The following is a 19,806-nucleotide window of genomic DNA, read 5'->3' as shown; positions in this document are numbered from 1 at the left end:
TCTCCACTGCACCTAGCCTAACTGCCATTCACATGACAGGCCAGTGGTTCATGCTTTGCCTGTGGGGCATTTTTTTTTTGTCTAAAAGGACTGCGCTTAGCAGAGGATGGTTTCGATCCATCGACCTCTGGGTTATGGGCCCAGCACGCTTCCGCTGCGCCACTCTGCTGAAAGCACACCCCAGATGGGACTCGAACCCACAATCCCTGGCTTAGGAGGCCAGTGCCTTATCCATTAGGCCACTGGGGCTCCACAAAGAAGCTGAAGGAGACGCATACACAGTATTTCTGTTATGTCTTATAGATGATATGCTTTCTCCTTTTGTAGAGTACCATAACTTTTGTCCTCTTTTATTTGATGCAGATCAATTATATTTCAATTCTATTATATACAATTAAAAACAATATTCATAATTCAAAACAATTATAATTTACACAAACCAGCTATGTTTATACTCCAGTGATGACTGGGATCAAGTGAGAATCCCCCATGATGACAAGCCACTTTTGACCCTGGACGAACTTCACCAGTTCATTAAGGAATGAGTAAGAGAACACACACACACACACACAGGAAGTTGTCTCTAGTTTAATCAGTTTACATGCTGTTTTGGTTTTAAGTTTTAAACTGTGTCTCTGTGCAGATTCTCAAAAAAGAAGAAGAGATGCGTGCTGCAATGTAGAAGAGGGCCAGGTTAAGACAACTCACAGCTCTGTCCATCCAAAGACAGCACCCAGTGAAATGGACCCTGCAAAGCTTGAATAATGTGCTCAAAATATGTTTTCGGTATTTTGAATAAGTTATTTGTGATCACAATCACAGAAGCCTTTATTATTGCCACACATACTTTCCAGAACAGTGGAATTGTTTTCTTCACATATCCCAGCCGAGGAAGTTGGGGGTCAGAACACAGGGATACAGTACCCTGGAGCAAGTAGGGTTAAAAGGCCTTGCTCAATTGCTCAACAGCTTGGCAACTTTGTTTTTTGTTAGTGCTGGGAGTTGAATCCTGACCATCCAGGAACTGAGTAAGAGCCTTAACCACCTGAGTCACCACTGCACCCAGCCTAACTGCCATTCACAGGACAGGACCCTGGTTCATGCTTTGTCTGAAGGGCATTTTTTAGAATAAAGGAACTGTGCTCAGCAGAGGACAATTTTGATCCATTGACCTCTGGGTTATAGGCCCTCAACGCTTCCGCTGCACCACTCTGCTGAAAGCCCAGCTCAGATGGGACTCAAACCCACAATCGCTGGCTTAGGAGGCCTTATCCATTAGGCCACTGGGGCTCCACCAAAAGGCTGAAGGAGACACATATACAGTATTTTTGTTGAAATGTCATCTAAAACCCTAAACTTGGATTGATTGTGATCCACAGAAGTTACATAAATATTGACAATTAAAGAGTTTAACACTACACGTCTCCTGAGATTTAAGACATCGATAACTAAAGTGAATTATGAAAATACGTGAGGCTTGAACTGTTCAACATCATAACCACTCATTCAGCACAGCCATTATGGTGGGCTCTGTGGGCTGTATGTCATTTGAAAAGTGTGTTTCCTCCAGATATCTAATCTCCACCATTTGACAAACTTCACATATTCAGCAGAAATCTAGTGCAGGTCTGGAATCAGACCTGTGTAGGGAGATGTTGGATCACAAGCCCTGTAGCTCTATAGCCCTTACAGCTGCCTTCATGAACGTTTCTTCCAGTGCATCAGTGCAATAACTTGTGACTTACTGCAACTTGAAAATTATTATACCTGTATATTACCAAGACGACTATTTGTATATTTTCACCTACATATTATATCATCACTCTTCTCACTGTTTTTCTGTAAATAACCAGTGCAATATTTTGTAAATATCAGCATTTTTAAGTCACTGAAAAATACTTTATTGTATTTTAATAACCTGTCTGCACTGTATCCCAGTCACATGTTTCCATCTTTCTGAACCATTCACAGTATTTGGGTCATGGCACATCTGTATAACACTGTTTATTGCAGTTTACTTTATCAATACTATCAGTAGGGCATGTAGTGTATACAGTAATGCATGTAGTGTATACAGTAATGCATGTAGTGTATTCCGTAGTGCATGTAGTGTATTCTGTCGTGCATGTAGTGTATTCAGTAAGGCATGTAGTGTATTCAGTAGGGCATGTAGTGTATTCAGAAGGGCATGTAGTGCATTCTCTAGGGCATGTAGTGTATTCAGTAAGGCATGTAGTGTATTCAGAAGGGCATGTAGTGCATTCTGTAGGGCATGTAGTGTATTCAGTAGGGCATGTAGTGTATTCAGAAGGGCATGTAGTGCATTCTGTAGGGCATGTAGTGTATTCAGTAGGGCATGTAGTGTATTCAGTAGGGCATGTAGTGTATTCAGAAGGGCATGTAGTGCATTCTGTAGGGCATGTAGTGTATTCAGTAAGGCATGTAGTGCATTCTGTAGGGCATGTAATACATTCAGTAGTGCATATACTGTATTCAGTAGTGCATGTAGTGCATTCAGTAGTGCATGTAGTGTATTCAGAAGGGCATATAGTGTATTCAGTAGGGTATGTAGTCTATTCAGTAGTGCATGTAGTGCATTCAGTAGTGCATGTAGTGCATTCAGCAGGGCATGTAATGTATTCAGTATTGCATGTAGTGTATTCAGAAGGACATGTAGTGTATTCAGAAGGGCATGTAGTGCATTCAGTAGTGCATGTAGTGTATTCAGTAGGGCATGTAGTGTATTCAGTAGGGTATGTAGTCTATTCAGTAGTGCATGTAGTGCATTCAGCAGGGCATGTAATGTATTCAGAAGGGCATGTTGTGCACTCAGTAGTGCATGTACTGTATTCAGTAGTGCATGTAGTGTATTCAGAAGGGCAAGTACTGTATTCAGTAGTGCATGTACTGTATTCAGTAGTGCATGTAGTGTATTCAGCAGTGCATGTAGGGTATTCAGTAAGGCATGTAGTGTATTCAGTAGTGCATTCAGTAGTGCATGTAGTGCATTCTGTAGGGCATGTGGTGTATTCAGAAGGGCATGTAGTGTATTCAGTAGGGCATGTAGTGTATTCAGTAGTGCATGTGGTGTATTCAGTAGTGCATGTAGTGCATGTAGTGTATTCAGTAGTGCATGTGGTGTATTCAGTAGGGCATGTAGTGTATTCAGTAGTGCATGTAGTGTATTCAGTAGTGCATGTAGTGTATTCAGTAGGGCATGTAGTGTATTCAGTAGTGCATGTAGTGCATGTAGTGTATTCAGTAGTGCATGTAGTGTATTCAGTAGTGCATGTAGTGCATGTAGTTTATTCAGTAGGGCATGTAGTGTATTCAGTAGGGCATGTAGTGTATTCAGTAGTGCATGTAGTGCATGTAGTGTATTCAGTAGGGCATGTAGTGTATTCAGTAGTGCAGGTAGTGTATTCAGTAGTGCATGTAGTGCATTTAGTGTATTCAGTAGGGCATGTAGTGTATTCAGTAGTGCATGTAGTGCATGTAGTGTATCAGTAGGGCATGTAGTGTATTCAGTAGGGCATGTAGTGTATTCAGTAGGGCATGTAGTGTATTCAGTAGTGCATGTAGTGCATGTAGTGTATTCAGTAGTGCATGTAGTGTATTCAGTAGGGCATGTAGTGTATTCAGTAGTGCATGTAGTGCATGTAGTCTATTCAGTAGGGCATGTAGTGTATTCAGTAGGGCATGTAGTGTATTCAGTAGGGCATGTAGAGGACCATAAAGCAAAGCTGAGCTGTTTGCTTTTTTGCAAATGAGTGGTATAAAGTTCCCCAACAGCATTGTGAAAACCTGGTGGAGAGCATGGAGCCAAAACGCATGCAAATCGGGGTTATTCCACCAAATACTGATTTCTTAATGTTATTTAGCCAAAGCATTAACACAATTTGTTTACAAATTATTTGCATTTTGTTTTATTTGAATTATTAAAGCTCTGCAAATACTGCATGATCTTGGGTTATTTTGATGTGTTGTTATTTCCTTTAAATGTACACTCTAAATAACAATAGTTATATTTTGAATTTAGGAGAAATATTGTAAGCAGTTCACAAAACTGTTCATCTCACCAATACATGAACCTGTAAGAAAAAACATGATTATTTTGTAGTGGTCTCTTATTTTTTCCAGAGCTATATACATATATATATATATATATATATATATATATATATATATGTATATATGTATATATATTCATTCATTCATTGTCTCCCGCTTATCTGTAGCCGGGTCGCGGGGGCAGCAGTCTACGTAGGGATGCCCAGACTTCCTTCTCCCTAGCCACTTCCTCCAGCTCTTCCAGGGGAATTCCAAGGAGTTCCCAGGTCAGCCGAGAGACATAGTCCCTCCAGCGTGTCCTGGGTCTTCCCCGGGGTCTCTTCCCGGTTGGGTATGCCCGGAACACTTCCCCTGGGAGACGTCCAGGAGGCATCCGAAACAGATGCCCAAGCCACCTCAACTGGCCCCTTTCAATGTAGAGGAGCAGCGGCTCTACTCCGAGCTCCTCCTGGGTGACAGAGCTCCTTACCCTATCTCTAAGGGAATGCCCCGCCACCTTACGAAGAAAACTCATTTTTGCCGCCTGTATCCGGGATCTTGTCCTTTCGGTCATGACCCAAAGCTCATGACCATAAGTAAGAGTAGGAATGTAGATTGACTGGTAAATTGAGAGCTCCGCCTTTCGGCTCAGCTCCTTCTTCACCACAACAGACCAGTACATAGACCGCATTGCTGCTGCCGCTGCACCAATCCGTCTGTCAATCTCACGCTCCATCCTTCCCTCACTTGTACACAAAACCCCGAGATACTTAAACTCCTCCACTTGAGGAAGGAACACCCCTCCAACCTGGAGGGGACAAACCACCTTTTTCCGGTCGAGAATCATGGCCATGGATTTGAAGGTGCTGATCCTCATTCCAGCCGCTTCGCACTCGGCTGCGAACTGCCCCAGCGCATGCTGTAAGTCCTGGCTCGAAGGAGCCAACAGGACAACGTCATCTGCAAAAAGCAGAGACAAAATCCTATGATCCCCAAACCGGACTCCCTCCACCACCTGGCTGCGCCTAGAAGTTCTGTCCATAAAAATAATGAACAGAACCGGTGACAAAGGACAACCCTGCCGGAGTCCAACATGCAATGGGAACAGATCTGAATTACAGCCGGCAATGCGAACCAAGTTCCTGCTCCGGTCATACCGGAGACCGAACAGCCCTTAACAGAGGGCCACGGACCCCATACTCCCAGAGCACCTCCCACTGGATGCCACGAGAGACTCGGTCGAATGCCTTCTCCAAGTCCACAAAACACATGTGGACTGATTGGGCAAACTCCCATGAACCCTCAAGCACCCTGTGACTCTCCTTTCCAGTACCCTGGAATAGTCTTTCCCTGGGAGGCTGAGGAGTGTGATCCCCCTATACTTGGAACACCCCCTCCGATCCCCCTTCTTAAAAAGAGGGACCACCACCCCGGTCGCTCAGTCCAGAGGCACTGTCCCTGACTGCCACGCTATGTTGCAGAGACGTGTCAGCCAAGACAGCCCCACAACATCCAGAGACTTAAGGTACTCAGGGCGAATCTCATCCACTCCCGGCGCCTTGCCACCAAGGAGCTGCTGGACTACCTCAGTGACTTCAGCTTGGGTAATGGATGAATCTACCTCTGAGTCCTCAGCCTCTGCTTCCTCTATGGAAGGTGTGTCAGTAGGATTGAGGAGATCCTCGAAGTATTCCTTCCACCTTCCGACAATATCCCCAGTCAAGGTCAGCAACTCTCCACCAGCACCATACACAGTGCTGGCAGAGAGCTGCTTACCCCTTCTGAGGCGCCGGACGGTCTGCCAGAATTTCCCCGAGGCCGACCGAGAGTCCTTCTCCATGGCCTCCCCGAACTCCTCCCAGACCCGAGTTTTTGCTTCCACAACCACCCGGGCTGCAGCTCGCTTGGCCTGCCGGTACTCATCAGCTGCCTCCGGGGTCCCACAAGCCAACCAGGCTCGATAGGACTCTTTCTTCAGCTTGACAGCATCCCTTACTTCCAGTGTCCACCACTGGGTTTGGGGATTGCCGCCACGACAGGCACCAGAGACCTTACGGCCACAGCTCCTGGTAGCTGCGTCAACAATGGAGGAGGAGAACATGGTCCACTCAGACTCAATGTCCCCAACCTCCCTCGGAATCTTTTTGAAACTCTCCCGGAGGTGGGAGTTGAAGACTTCCCTAACAGAGGGTTCAGCCAGACGTTCCCAACAGACCCCCACAATACATTTGGGTCTGCCAAGTCTGTCCGGCATCCTCCTCTGCAAGCGGATCCAACTCACCACCAGGTGGTGATCAGTTGACAGCTCAGCTCCTCTCTTCACCCTAGTGTCCAAGACATATGGCCGAAGGTCAGATGACACGACCACAAAGTCGATCATCGACCTCCGGCCTAAGGTGTACTAGTACCACATGTACTGATGGGCACCCTTATGCTTGAACATGGTGTTCGTTATGGACAGACTGTGACTAGCACAGAAGTCCAATAACAGAACACCACTTGAGTTCAGATCAGGGGGGCCATTCCTCCCAATCATGCCCCTCCAGGTAACACTGTCGTTACCCACATGGGCGTTGAAGTCCCCCAGTATAACTATGGAGTCCCCAGTCGGGGCACCTTCCAGCATCCCTCATAGGGTCTCCAAGAAGATTGGGTACTCCACACTGCTGTTCGGCCCGTAAGCCGAAACAACAGTGAGGCCCCTATCCCCCACCCGAAGGCACAGGGAAACCACCCTCTCATTTACTGGGGAAAACTCCAACACATGGCGGCTGAGCTCGGGGGCTATAAGCAAGCCCACCCCAGCCCACCGCCTCTCACCATGAGGTACTCCAGAGTAGTAGAGGGTCCAACCTCTCTCAAGGAGTTGGGTTCCAGAACCCAGGCTGTGCGTGGAGGCGAGCTCGACTATCTCTAGCCGGTACCGCTCAGCCACCCCCACCAGCTCAGGCTCCTTCCCCCCAGTGAAGTGACATTCCATGTCCCAAGATCCAGATTCTTTAACCAGGGTTTGGGTCGTCTAGGCCCCTGCCCATGACTGCTACCCAAAACACATTGCACCAGCCCCTTATGCTCCTTCCTGTGGGTGGTGGGCCTACGGGAAGACGGGCCTACGTCGCTCTTTCGGGCTATGCCCGGCCGAGTCCCATAGGCGAAGACTCGGCCAACAGGCGCTCACCTGCGTGCCCCAGCCCCGGCTCCAGGTTGGGGCCCCGGTAATGCCAATCCGGGCGACGTAACGGTCCTTGCTTTCTTTTTCTTCATAAGGGGGATTTGAACTGCTCTTAGTCTGACCCATCACCTAGGACCCGTTTGCCTTGCACTTGGCCCCTGACAACATGGCTCCTAGGCTCATTCGGGTATAAAATCAAGCACCTAGGCATGCAGACTGTTTTTACAAACATTTGTGAAAGAATGGGTCGCTCTCAGGAGCTCAGTGAATTCCAGCGTGGAACTGTGATAGGATGCCATGGATGACAGAGTCTGGTGTGGATGAACTTGCCTGCACAGAGTCCTGACCTCAACCCGATAGAACACCTTTGGGATGAATTAGAGCGGAGACTGAGAGCCAGGCCTTCTCGTCCAACATCAGTGTGTGACCTCACAAATGCGCTTCTGGAAGAATGGTCAAAAATTCCCATAAACACACTCCTAAACCTTGTGGACAGCCTTCCCAGAAGAGTTGAAGCTGTTATAGCTGCAAAGGGTGGACCGACGTCATATTGAACCCTATGGATTAGGAATGGGATGTCACTTAAGTTCATATGCGAGTCAAGGCAGGTGAGCGAATACTTTTGGCAATATAGTGTATATATAAATATAAATATAAATATAAATATAAATATAAATATATATATATATATATATGTATATATATATATATATATATATATATATATATATATATATATATATATATATATATATATATATTTATATATATATATATGTTTGAGTGTTATTCCCCAACCCAACCCCCTGCTTCGGTCAGTGAGTGCTTTGCCCCGTTCGGAATTGTTAGGACTGGGGCTCCACCAAGCGGCTGAAGGAGACAGTATTTTTGTTAAGTTATGTCTTACAGATGATATTTTTTAAAGTAAGTTCAAATGCATTCCAAGCACAGAGCTGTTGAAGGAAAATCATCTCATGCTCATCTTTTTTTCTGACTTTCTTTGTGTTCATGTTTGTAAGTTGATAAATGTTCAATCAGACTTATATTACCAAGCCTGTTCCTAATACAAATGATTAGCCTTTATCCCACAAAACTACATAAACTACACAAAAAAACTAACGCTTTCTCCTTTTGTAGAGTATCATAACTTTTGTCCTCTTTTATTTGATGCAGATCAATTATATTTACAATTCTATTATATACAATTAAAAACAATATTCATAATTCAAAACAATTATAATTTACACAAACCAGCTATGTTTATACTCCAGTGATGACTGGGATCAAGTGAGAATCCCCCATGATGACAAGCCACTTTTGACCCTGGACGAACTTCACCAGTTCATTAAGGAATGGGTAAGAGAACACACACACACACACAGGAAGTTGTCTCTGGTTTAATCAGTTTACATGGTGTTTTGGTTTTAAGTTTTAAACTGTGTCTCTGTGCAGGTTCTCAAAAAAGAAGAAGAGATGCGTGCTGCAATGTAGAAGAGGGCCAGGTTAAGAAAACTCAAAGCTCTGTCTGTCCAAAGACAGCATCCAGTGAAATGGACCCTGCAAAGCTTGAATAACGTGCTTAAAATATGTTTTCAGTATTTTGAATAAGTTATTTGTGATCACAATCATTTGTGAGCACTTCTAGACAATCATATAAAAGCCAGCAAATGGAAAACCATGTGTAGCGCCCTCAGCACCTGATGAGGACAGAGACCAAGCTGCTTGCTTGTTACGTGATCAACAAAATAAAAGATGGGGTACTTCCGCCTCCAGAAGCCTTTACTATTGCCACACATACATTCCAGAAAAGTGGAATTGTTTTCTTCACATATCCCAGCTGAGGAAGTTGGGGGTCAGAACACAGGGATACAGTACCCTGGAGCAAGTAGGGTTAAAAGGCCTTGCTCAATTGCCCAGCAACTTTGTTTTTTTGTTAGTGCTGGGAGTTGAATCCTGACCTTCCAGTCACTTAGCCAGAGCTTTAACCACCACTGCACCTAGCCTAACTGCCATCCACAAGACAGGCCCCTGGTTCGTGCTCTACCTGAGGGGCAATTTTTTTAGAATAAAAGAGCTGTGCTTAGCAGAGGAGGGTTTCCTCTGGACCATGGGCCGAGCACACTTCCACTGCACCACTCTGCTGGGGCTCAAACCCACAAGCCTGGGCTTAGGAAGCCAGTACCTTATCAATTAGGAAAGCACACCCCAGCTGGGGCTCGAACCCACAACCTCATCCACAAGACAGGCCCCTGGTTCGTGCTCTACCTGAGGGGCAATTTTTTTAGAATAAAAGAGCTGTGCTTAGCAGAGGAGGGTTTCCTCTGGACCATGGGCTGAGCACACTTCCACTGCACCACTCTGCTGGGGCTCAAACCCACAAGCCTGGGCTTAGGAAGCCAGTACCTTATCAATTAGGAAAGCACACCCCAGCTGGGGCTCGAACCCACAACCTCAGGCTTAGGAGGCCAGTGCCTTATCCATTAGGCCACTGGGGTGCCACTGAATGCTACATATACAGTATTTTTGTTCAAATGTCCTCAAAAACCCTGATGGGAATGATTGTGACTCACAGAAGTTACATAAATATTGACAATTAAAGAGTTTAACACAACACGTCTCCTGAGATTTAAGACATCGATAACTAAAATGAATTATGAAAATATGTGAGGCTTGAACTGTGCAAATGACAGATCTCAGACTTTTGTTTAAATCTAATGGCCATGCAGTGCTTATTGTTAATCTTCTAGTGGCAAACAATAATGATGGGGAAATATACAGTATGTTAATTGCATTATCAGTCAATTTATCAAGCTATGTAGTGTTTATTCATGAAGGTCAATATTAAGGTCCTCTATTACACATGAAATATTACACATGAAATAGTAATTCAGATTTCCATTCTGTCTTTACAGTTTAAGGCTGTCATTATTATTCATAATTATTGTTTAATAAAAAAACTGTTCATCTGGTCATAACTACTGAATTACCTTTTGACAGCAAACAAAAAGGATGGTCACTGACTTCTGCACAGTACTGTACATATTAATGCATCAACTTGGATATGAAATTTTGGCTGTTGCACCGTGAGGTTAATGGATATTGACGTAAACTGCAACTCGTAGTTCATTAGTGATTGACCGGCCTACTGCAGCTCTCTGATAGTAGACATGACTATGGTACCCTGTCTAAAAAAATGAAATGATGTCATTTGTTCTTCAGAAAAGATTGATTATCACGGGTTTGTTATTTGAGATATTATAGTGGCTATATTGTCATGCAGGCTGAGAATGATAGTGCATTAATCCCCATTTAATTAAAGAAAAAATCTAAAAACAAATGAGTCAATGTCAGTTTGTACAAAGCAGTTTGTCTAATAAATCTTGTTCAGATTATTCAATTCAAAGAAAATTCAGACTCAGCTGTGGAATCTTCAAGTTTTTTTATTTATCTTTACAAAGATCCATTTTAATAAGAAATAAACATTAAAACACAATAAAATAAACACAAGCCACATTATCAATGCAATGCAGATAAAACACTGTGTAACAAGTTACACCTTAAAGTGTGTTTTATCCAAATACAGTATAAATCAACCTTCATTTAACAATGCTGCAGTATTTTCTCAGTCCTACTCAGTCTCTTCCCTTACAATGTCTGCTGCTGAGACTTTTAGTCCTAAATGTAGAGAAGTTCATGGGTTTTTGCTGGACCTTGTGTTGGACTTTTGAGATCCTGCTCTCTTCAGGAATAGATCAATGTTAAGATCGCTCCTTTCACTATGAGCAGGATTTAAAACTGTGAATGAAAACCATGTGGATCATCAAAACCTTAACAACTCAACCACCTTTGCAGGCTTTAAAGGTCACATTTGAAATGTGTGTTTCCCCCATAATCAGTAGAAGTCTGATCTCAACCATTTGACGCATGGGGTTCTTTACATATTCAGCAGAAATCTAATTCAGCTTTATGTGTTTCTTTCAGACTCAGCAGAGATCTTATCTCAACCATTTCTTTACATGTTCAGCAGAGCATTATCTGACCTTTTTTGATTAAGGTACAACCCTTGTTGATGGGCCTGGCACTGTGAGCAGGGTTCGAACCTGCGCGGGGAATCCCCATTGGATGGTAGATCAGACTATTGTGCTGGACCTCAAGTCCAGTTTTTCAGTTTCACCTCTTAGAAATGAAAATGATTAGACTCTTGAACAGAATCGTTCTAGAGCAGACCCCTTGTTGGGATGAATGGGTGCCAAAACTTCTCTTGCTATTAGAACTTGTGTGAAGAAATCCCATTCAAGACCTGTTTACACAGTTAATCATAGCTGCTCATTTGATTTAACTGGCAAGCTTCAGGTCTTAAGATATAGAAAAGAGCAGAACAGTTCTGGAGTAGAGCTACTGGTGGAAATGGAGAACAATTGTATCTCTTGACGTTTATGAGACTATAACTGAGAATCTGTTTAATGGGTGCAGCTTCTTATCTACAGAGTATTGAAGCTGCTTCTTTCATTGTGAGCAGGGTTCAAATCTGCGCAGGAAAACCACATCGAATTTTGCATCTAACAACTTAACCACTCAGCCATGACAACTAGTTAATAGACTGAAACCATTTCAAGTGTGTGTTTGATCCATATAATGTACTATATGCTGTAACTTAGAACCTTTTTTTATTTTAAGGAGCAGGTTCTTGTCTACAGAGTGTTAAAAGCTCGCTGTGAGCAGGGTTCGATTCTTTGATCACTGGTATCTGTAGAGTTAGAATTGCTCCTCTCACTTAGAGCCCGGTTTCAGACATTTGTGGGAAAAATCCCACTGGGTTTTAACTCCAACATCTTCCACTGTGATCACTGCCATCACAGCTACTCAAAGGTGTTTCAAGTGGGTTTGATCCAAATATCAAATCAAATCACTTTATTGTCACCATCAACACATGTAGAAGGGAGTGAAATGCTTCAGTGCAGCTCCAGACATTGTAGTAAAATATGCAATGTACAAATTTAAGTACTACTATAAATATATGCTTTGGATAAGCAGCATGGCAAAGACATACAATACATTATTGTGCACAATACACAGTAAAATAATTGTAAATAAGCAGTATGGTAGTGGCCATGATGACATATGATACATTATGTACAGTATACACAAACCAGTATATTACAGTGTGATATGTATAACAGTGCACAGGTATAAACTGATGCGCAGCATGAATGTCTTGTCATAGGCACAAATACAATGCATTTACAGAGTCTGGTGAGTTGTAAAGTGCAGAGCTTAATCTAATTAGCCTTTATTTGTCACATATACATTATAGCACAGTGAAATTCTTTTTTTTGCATATCCCATCCTTAGAGGTTGGGGTCAGAGCACTATGATACAGCACCCCTGGAGGGGAGAGGGTTAAGGGCCTTGCTCAAGGGACCAACAGTGGCAACTTGGAGGTGCTGGGGTTTGAACCCCCCATCTTCCGGTCAGCGACGCAGAGGCTTAACCACTTGAGCCGCCACCACCATCCCTCAAAGGGATGTTCCCTAACTGGGACTCGAACACTGGCCGCGGTGGTGAGAGCGCCTAGGGTTAGAGTGTAGCTTGTGGCTCAGATGGCTGGAGTCTCCGATGATCCCCTGGACTTTTCTAACACGTCATCTGATGTAGATGTCCTGGAGGGAGGGAAGCTTACTTCTGACAATGTGGCAGGCCAATCATACCACTCTCTGCAGTGTTCTGCGATTAAGAGCGGTGCTGTTGCCGTACCAGGTGGTAACACAACCAGTCAGGATGCTCTCCACAGTGCAGTTGTAGAATGATCTGAGGATGTTGGGGTTTGTACCAAACTTCCCCAGGCGCATGAAGAAGAAGAGGCGCTGGTGAGCCTTCTTCACCACTGCTTTAGTGTGAACAGTCCATGTGAGGTCTTCAATGATGTGTATACCAAGGAACTTTATACTGTATACTTTATACAATCGTCTTATTGTCGTCAGTAATCAGGCCTACCAGTGTTTTGTCATCAGCAAATTTGATGATGGCATTGGAGCTGTGTGTGGCCATGCAGTCATATATGGTATAAATCAAACTTCACCTCATCATTATTTCCAGATTTTTAACATTTGTGCTGCAGTATTTTGTCAGTGCTGCTCAATGTTACTCAGTCTCTTTCTTTACAATTTCTGCTACTTAGACTTTTGGGCATAAATGTAAGTGGGTTCATGGGTTGTTCTCTTAAGGAATGGATCAATGTTAAAATTGTACCTTTCACTGAGAGCAAGGACCTTGGAAGCCCTGTTAGCTTGACCACTTAACCATCAGCAGGTCTCAGTTGAAGGGTCTCTTTCCTCCAGAACCAGCAGATATCTAATCTCAACCATTTGACACATATCTTTCTTTACATACTCAGAAGAAATCAAGTGCAACATCTGATCTTGTTCAATTAAATGACACTAGGTCTAAGGGGAACCAACGCTGTGAGCAGGGACTCCACATTGGATTTTAAATCCACCGCCTTAACCACTCGGCCATCACAGCAGGACAAAGCACGTTTTAGCTGTGTTTTAGCCAAATACAGTATAAATCAATTTGAAGTTTGTATTTCACCCAGTAGAGATCTAATCTCAACGAGAGCTGGGTTTTGTATCTGTGTGGGTAAAATCCCACTGGGTTTTAACGCTTTGATCACTGCCATCACAGCTGCTCAAAGGTTTTTTGGTGTGTTTCATCAAAATATGGTATAAATCAACCTTCACATAATCTTTATTAATTCTTCTCTATATTTTTAATGTTTGTTAAGAAATAATGCTTCAGTATTTTCTCAGTGCTACTTTGCTAGTCTCTTTTCTTACAATGTCTGCTGCTAAGAATTTTGGGCCTAAATATAGGGAAGTTCATGGGTTTATGCTGGATATCATCCAGTTTTACTGCTGAGATCGTGCTTTCTTCGGGAATGGATCAATGTTAAAATGGCTTCTTCATCTATGAACACAGATAAGGCCTGCCCATGGAAGCCCTATTGGCACTCAAGTCCAACATTTTAGCTGCTCAACCATCAGAGCTGCCTATGGGTCCCGTTTGGCATGTGTGGTTCTTTTATTTTTTAGCAGAAATTGAGTGCAATCTCTAACCTGGTTCAATTAAAGGTCAAAACCTGCATGGGGAATCCCCAGTGGATCTCAAGTACAATGCCTTAACCACTTGGCCATAACAGCTGTGGAACCCAAGCTGTGTACCCACACAGTCCCAGAGTGGACCCTTTATTTGGGACCTAAGCTGAGAATCTCTTTACTAAGGGTTCTAGTCAATTTTGAAGGACGTCATTGAGAAGATTGTTTACATAGAAAATTGTCTGTAAAGTGTTAAAAAAAGACATCACGCTGCGAGCAGGGTTCGAACCTGCGCGGGGAAACCCCATTGGATTTCGAGTCCAACGCCTTAACCACTCGGCCATCACAGCTGGACACACGTGTGCATCAAAGCAAGCACCACTAGTTTCTCTTTAAATTGTTTTTTTCTCCATTTAATTGTCAAAGGTGACCTGGAACAATATCCACAGCCCTTGTTGCTTCCCTAATAGTTGCCTCCTGCTGCATTTCAGGCCTAAATATAGTGCAGCTCAGCAGTTTCACGTCTCTCCTCTTACTGTTTCTGTGGCTTGGAAACACTAGACAAGGGACAGCACAGTCCTGTTGAGAAGGTTATCGATCTGCCTGTCACTTAAAACTGATTGATGAGAAAGAGTTGCAGAGAAATGCTCCCGAAATGATAGCTAATGGCTGTCAGTGGTTATGGTTGGAGAGAAGATGATGAATGCTTTCTGTCAGGAGGCACAGAAAAATTTTACTTCTGTAACATTTAGTGTAGAATTAGGACTCATTTACAGAATGGCACACATTCCACATACACTGATCAGGCATAACTTTATGACCACCTGCCTAATATTATGTTGGTCCCACCTTTTGCTGCCGAAACAGCCCTGACCCGTCGATGCATGGACTCCACTAGATCCATGAAGTTGTGCTGTGGTATCTGGCACCAAGATGTTTGCAGCAGATCCATTAAGTCTTGTGAGGCCCCCACCTCACAACTTACAGGACGTAAAGGATACTTATAGAACTTAAAGGATACCTTTGACAGATACTGACCACTGCAGACCGGGAACACGCCACAAGAGCTGAAGTTTTGGAGATGCTCTGATCCAACTCGCTCAAATCCTTACACTTGTCCATTCTCCTGCTTCTAACACATCAACTTTGAGGACAAAATGTTCACTTGCTGCCTAATATATCCCACCCACTAACAGGTGCCATGATGAGGAGATCATCAGTGTTATTCACTTCACCTCACTGGTCACTATGTCACTGGTCATAATGTTATGCCTGATCGGTGTAAATGTTAAGTAATTTATATATAATTTATGGAAGGAGTCTCCAATGTCACCACCTTGTTACAGTCAGCTGCAAGTGCCTTTAATTGGTGAATGAAGACATCTGTTGAAAAAATTATGTTATTTGACAAAAGATATTAAATTCAGCTCCTCTTTATGTTTTCTTTTTCTGACACACTCATTAGCGAATCTCTCTCTCTCTCTCTCTCTCTCTCCCACACTCTATCCCTTTCTCTCACTCAGGTTTGTCACTTCCCAAAAGCGCAGAGCTACAGGAAGGTAATGCGACAGCGGCTGAAGAGCTGAAATGGAGAAAAAGGAAGGAAATGGAGAAAAAGGAAGGATAGAAAAAAGACAGGTGAGAAACGTTTTCATACACAATACAAATTGCCGTTTTAGCTTTGCCATGGCATTTGCCATGGATAAGAGAACTTTTTATAATTGATGCTCTAATTCTCAGTGCATTTAGTTTAATAGTGTATGGGTCACATAAAAATATATCACTACAAAATAAAAATCAATGATGCATAACTTTCAGCTGTTTGTTTCCAGACTTTATGCAAAAACCTGACATTTTCTACATCACTGATAATGTAATGTATTAAAGATATGTTGTTTGTGATTGTTGAATGTATTTTGTGTTATTATTGTTCAGTAAAATGTATTATTATTAGTATTATTTGGTGTATTGTATATTAATACTGTTAATAACAACATTTTAAAAACAGATAGAGGAGACATAGACATATAGCCATAGACATATAGACCACAATACTAAAAACAACAACAGAAATAACAAATGGAGATACACTGTGCATTGCAACAGATGGGCTCCAGTCGATAATTGTATATCTACACACTGACCTTGACAGCATGTGGACCCGATTAATGTCTGCTTGGAGTATCTTAGGCTGATGATAAAATCACCCTGACCTCTCTGTCACTTTTTTTATTTAAAGATTTTGCTCCGGGAAAAGAGCCAGAGGGACAAACACTAAGATGGGAATGAAGATAGAGAGATAGACCATGATGTAAAGAGAGTAAAGAGTCAAGGGCACACAGTGCACACTTCCTCTGTTCTCTGAGCCAATCTTAAAGTGTGTGAAAATGAGAACCTCTGTGTGTGTGTATGTGTGTGTGTGTGTGTGCGTGCAACATTTCAAATAAGTTATCCATATTTAGGCATAAAATTGTAAAAATCTTTCTTTCTTTCTTTTTATCATTTTGTGGTTGTTTTCTCTTTTTCCCTTTCCCCCTCATTATATATATTTTTTCTGAACTTTTATTGTTGTTTGTGCCTCTGATTTTCATTTGTTTCTTTGTTTCTTTCTTTCTTTCTTTCTTTCTTTCTTTCTTTCTTTCTTTCTTTCTTTCTTTCTTTCTTTCCATGTAGTTATATATTAACATGAACAGCTCTCTTGATAATTCATAACACACACACACACAGTCTTCTGTGGACCCAGCAGTTTTGTCTTTTTCATGTTATCCCTAATTCTCTGTCTTTGTTCATTAGTCTCATTCTTTGTCTCTCGTATTTCGCCTCATTCGCTCCCTTGCTCGACTCTCCTAAGCAGTCACTCTCTTTCTTCTTACATCTCTCTCTTTCTGTCGTTCTCTCTCTCTCTCCAGACTGAAGGTCAGAAGCAAGCAGTTTTGCTCTCTGATGCTGATGAGCTGGAGATAGGGGGTGGAGTCAAGCTCACCGAACTCCGCCCATCGTGTCATTCCTTTATGAAGTGCTGCCTGGTAAAGTGGATCATTAAGAGTAGAGCAGCACAGATCACAGGTATCACACACACACACACACACACGCACACACACACAGAATGGAATTGCTTTAATGGACTCTTTAATGGCATTTCTACTATCACTAGCTGAATTAATTCCGACAAGTTCGACAATTAAGTGAATTTCTTTATAAGGATAAATCAAATGTAGATGACATGTAACAGCACACAAGCACTGATGTGAGAGCAGGGAGCAGGTGGAGGAAAACATGGAGAGGTGGAGGTTTGCGCTGGAGAGAAGAGGAATGAAAGTCGGCCATAGTAAGACTGAGTACATGTGTGTGAATGAAAGGGAGGGAAGTGGATTAATCTTAAGTAAAGATTACAGGGTGAAGAGGTGAAGAAGGTACAGGAGTTTAAGTACTTGGGGTCAACAGTACAGAGTAATGGAGAGTGTGGGAAAGAGGTAAAGAAGCGAGTGCAGGCAGGTTGGAATGGGCGGAGAAAGGTGTCGGGAAGGTGTACAAGACAGTGGTGAGACCGGCCATGCTGTATGGTTTAGAGACAGTGTCACTGAGGAAGAGACAGGAGGCAGAGCTGGAGGTAGCAGAGCTGAAGATGTTGAGGTTCTCTTTGGGAGTGACACGGTTGGACAGGATTAGGAACAAGTACATCAGAGGGACAGCTTATGTTGGATGAGGTTAGGGAGGCCAGATTAAGATGGTTTGGACATGTTCAGAGGAGGAAGAGTGAGTATATTGGTAGGAGAATTTTGGACATGGAGCTGCCAGGCAGGAGACAAAGAGGAAGGTCAAAGAGGAGGTATATGGATGTAACAGAGGAGGATATGAAGCTAGTGGGTGCAAGTGTTGAGGATAGAGAAATGCTTAAAAGTCTGTGTCTTAAAAGGTTTTCACATATCCCAGCTTATTAGGAAGCTGGGATCAGAGCGCAAGGTCAGCCATGATAAAGCACCCCTGGAGCAGAGGGGGTTAAGGGCCTTGCTCAAGGACCCAACAGTGGTAGCTTGGCAGTACTGAGGCTCAAACCCCCGACCTTTTGACCAGTGACCCAGAGCCTTAACAGTGTGAGCCACCACTTCCCTGGATAGCAAGCACTCTACAACTCTGATGTTCAACTACATCCAGTTCATGACAAACACACTGACTACTAATACAAGCTAGCTGTTTCCTGAGTATTAAAATCTAAGTCAACAAATGTAAAGAAGTTCAAGAAATCTTTGTAAAATCAGCTTGCTAATTAGTTATGTAATAAACTAGCATACCTCTTAGGTGGCTAGCTATCTAAAATGAAGTATAATAAGGAATAGATATCCAAAAAGGTATAGATAAGATAAAGATAAAGAAATAAAGAGACTTTATTGTCATTGTAGTGATACAACGAAATTTGGTTGGTAACTCTCATAGACCAGCAGCAAAGGAAGTGTAAAATTTACATTATAACAATATAGAAAATATAAAATAAAAAATATAAAAATATATTATAAAAATATACAATATAAGAAAAAGAATATGAATATACAGAGGAGTACTAGCTAGCTAGTTAGGTGAAGTATAATAAGGAATAGATATTCAAAAAGGAATACATTTTAATATTACAAATCCTTTTTTCATAATATAATCAGTTCATTTGAAGGGTTATACCTTCGATATCAAGTTATAACAAAACAAATCTTAGTTACACTGATTGACTACCCCTTTAAGTGAATTGTGCCATCTGCTGGACAGAACGATTTATTGCATCTTTTTACTATAATGACTTTCAGCCACTTTTCAGTCAAATGGATTGATGGAACACACTTCCAGACCTGTCTCTGTCTCCTTCTAGTCTCTTTAGTGTACAGATAGCAAAGTTGCTTGTAATGAAAGTGGTTCCTTGGGAAAACAAATTCACATACTCCCACAGACCCGTCTCTCTCACAGTCTTTTGATGTAGTTGGCCAAGGTTCCCTCTGTCTCTCTGTAGGCAACATCAAGAGACTGCAAATGATCTGAACAGCTACAAGATCCCATTAGTGTGAGATGTAAAGGATGTGTAATGCATGTTGATGTTGACTAAAAACAAGACATCATGTTTTTTGGATAATCCACCATTGTTTGTCCACCTTAATGTCCCAATGTATTGAATTATTTAGTACTTACAATGAAAATAACTTTGAAAAGGTATGTATTTTTAGAGAGATAGAGCCCATCAGTGAGTTTTGGGAGTCTACAGGGTTAACAGGAGGTTGTGGACAGGCCAGACTAACAGTTGAAGAGTTAAAGAAGTCAAGCCCAGGGATGATGAACAATGGTGTCTTTAGACTTAATGCTCAGCTTCCTAAAAGCAGCCTGACTCCATCTCCTTAAGAGCTTTACTTCATTGTGCTGAGCTGTGCACTCATGATGCACAAATGAAAACTAAATTATTAACTGCTTTTAGCATTTAATGCTTCCTGATTGATAAAGTGAATTTTTATGTCA

General features: G+C 42.4%; 1 protein-coding gene and 4 non-coding genes across 5 annotated transcripts; 1 reads left to right on the top strand and 4 right to left on the bottom strand.

The window, feature by feature from the left end:
• Positions 1 to 97: 97 nt before the first annotated feature.
• Positions 98 to 169, bottom strand: trnam-cau (transfer RNA methionine (anticodon CAU)). Its single transcript has one exon. It is a non-coding gene; the product is annotated as a tRNA-Met (tRNA).
• A 7-nt stretch (positions 170 to 176) lies between these two features.
• trnar-ccu (transfer RNA arginine (anticodon CCU)) lies at positions 177 to 249 on the bottom strand. The gene has a single exon. It is a non-coding gene; the product is annotated as a tRNA-Arg (tRNA).
• A 4,646-nt stretch (positions 250 to 4,895) lies between these two features.
• LOC131367186 (uncharacterized) lies at positions 4,896 to 6,352 on the top strand. The gene is made up of 4 exons (XM_058412456.1): positions 4,896 to 4,971; positions 5,190 to 5,379; positions 5,468 to 5,575; positions 5,686 to 6,352. Exons 1-4 carry the CDS (start codon positions 4,896 to 4,898, stop codon positions 6,350 to 6,352), a joined length of 1,041 nt encoding a protein of 346 aa, XP_058268439.1.
• A 3,292-nt stretch (positions 6,353 to 9,644) lies between these two features.
• trnar-ccu (transfer RNA arginine (anticodon CCU)) lies at positions 9,645 to 9,717 on the bottom strand. The gene has a single exon. It is a non-coding gene; the product is annotated as a tRNA-Arg (tRNA).
• Positions 9,718 to 14,584: 4,867 nt separating this feature from the next.
• On the bottom strand, positions 14,585 to 14,666 carry trnas-cga (transfer RNA serine (anticodon CGA)). The gene has a single exon. It is a non-coding gene; the product is annotated as a tRNA-Ser (tRNA).
• Positions 14,667 to 19,806: the final 5,140 nt, after the last annotated feature.

Source organism: Hemibagrus wyckioides, linkage group LG16, assembly GCF_019097595.1.
Source record: "Hemibagrus wyckioides isolate EC202008001 linkage group LG16, SWU_Hwy_1.0, whole genome shotgun sequence".
Taxonomy (NCBI): Eukaryota; Metazoa; Chordata; class Actinopteri; order Siluriformes; family Bagridae; genus Hemibagrus; species Hemibagrus wyckioides.
The sequence above is the reverse complement of the archived record's forward strand: the minus strand, read 5'-3'. Positions and strand labels throughout refer to the sequence as shown.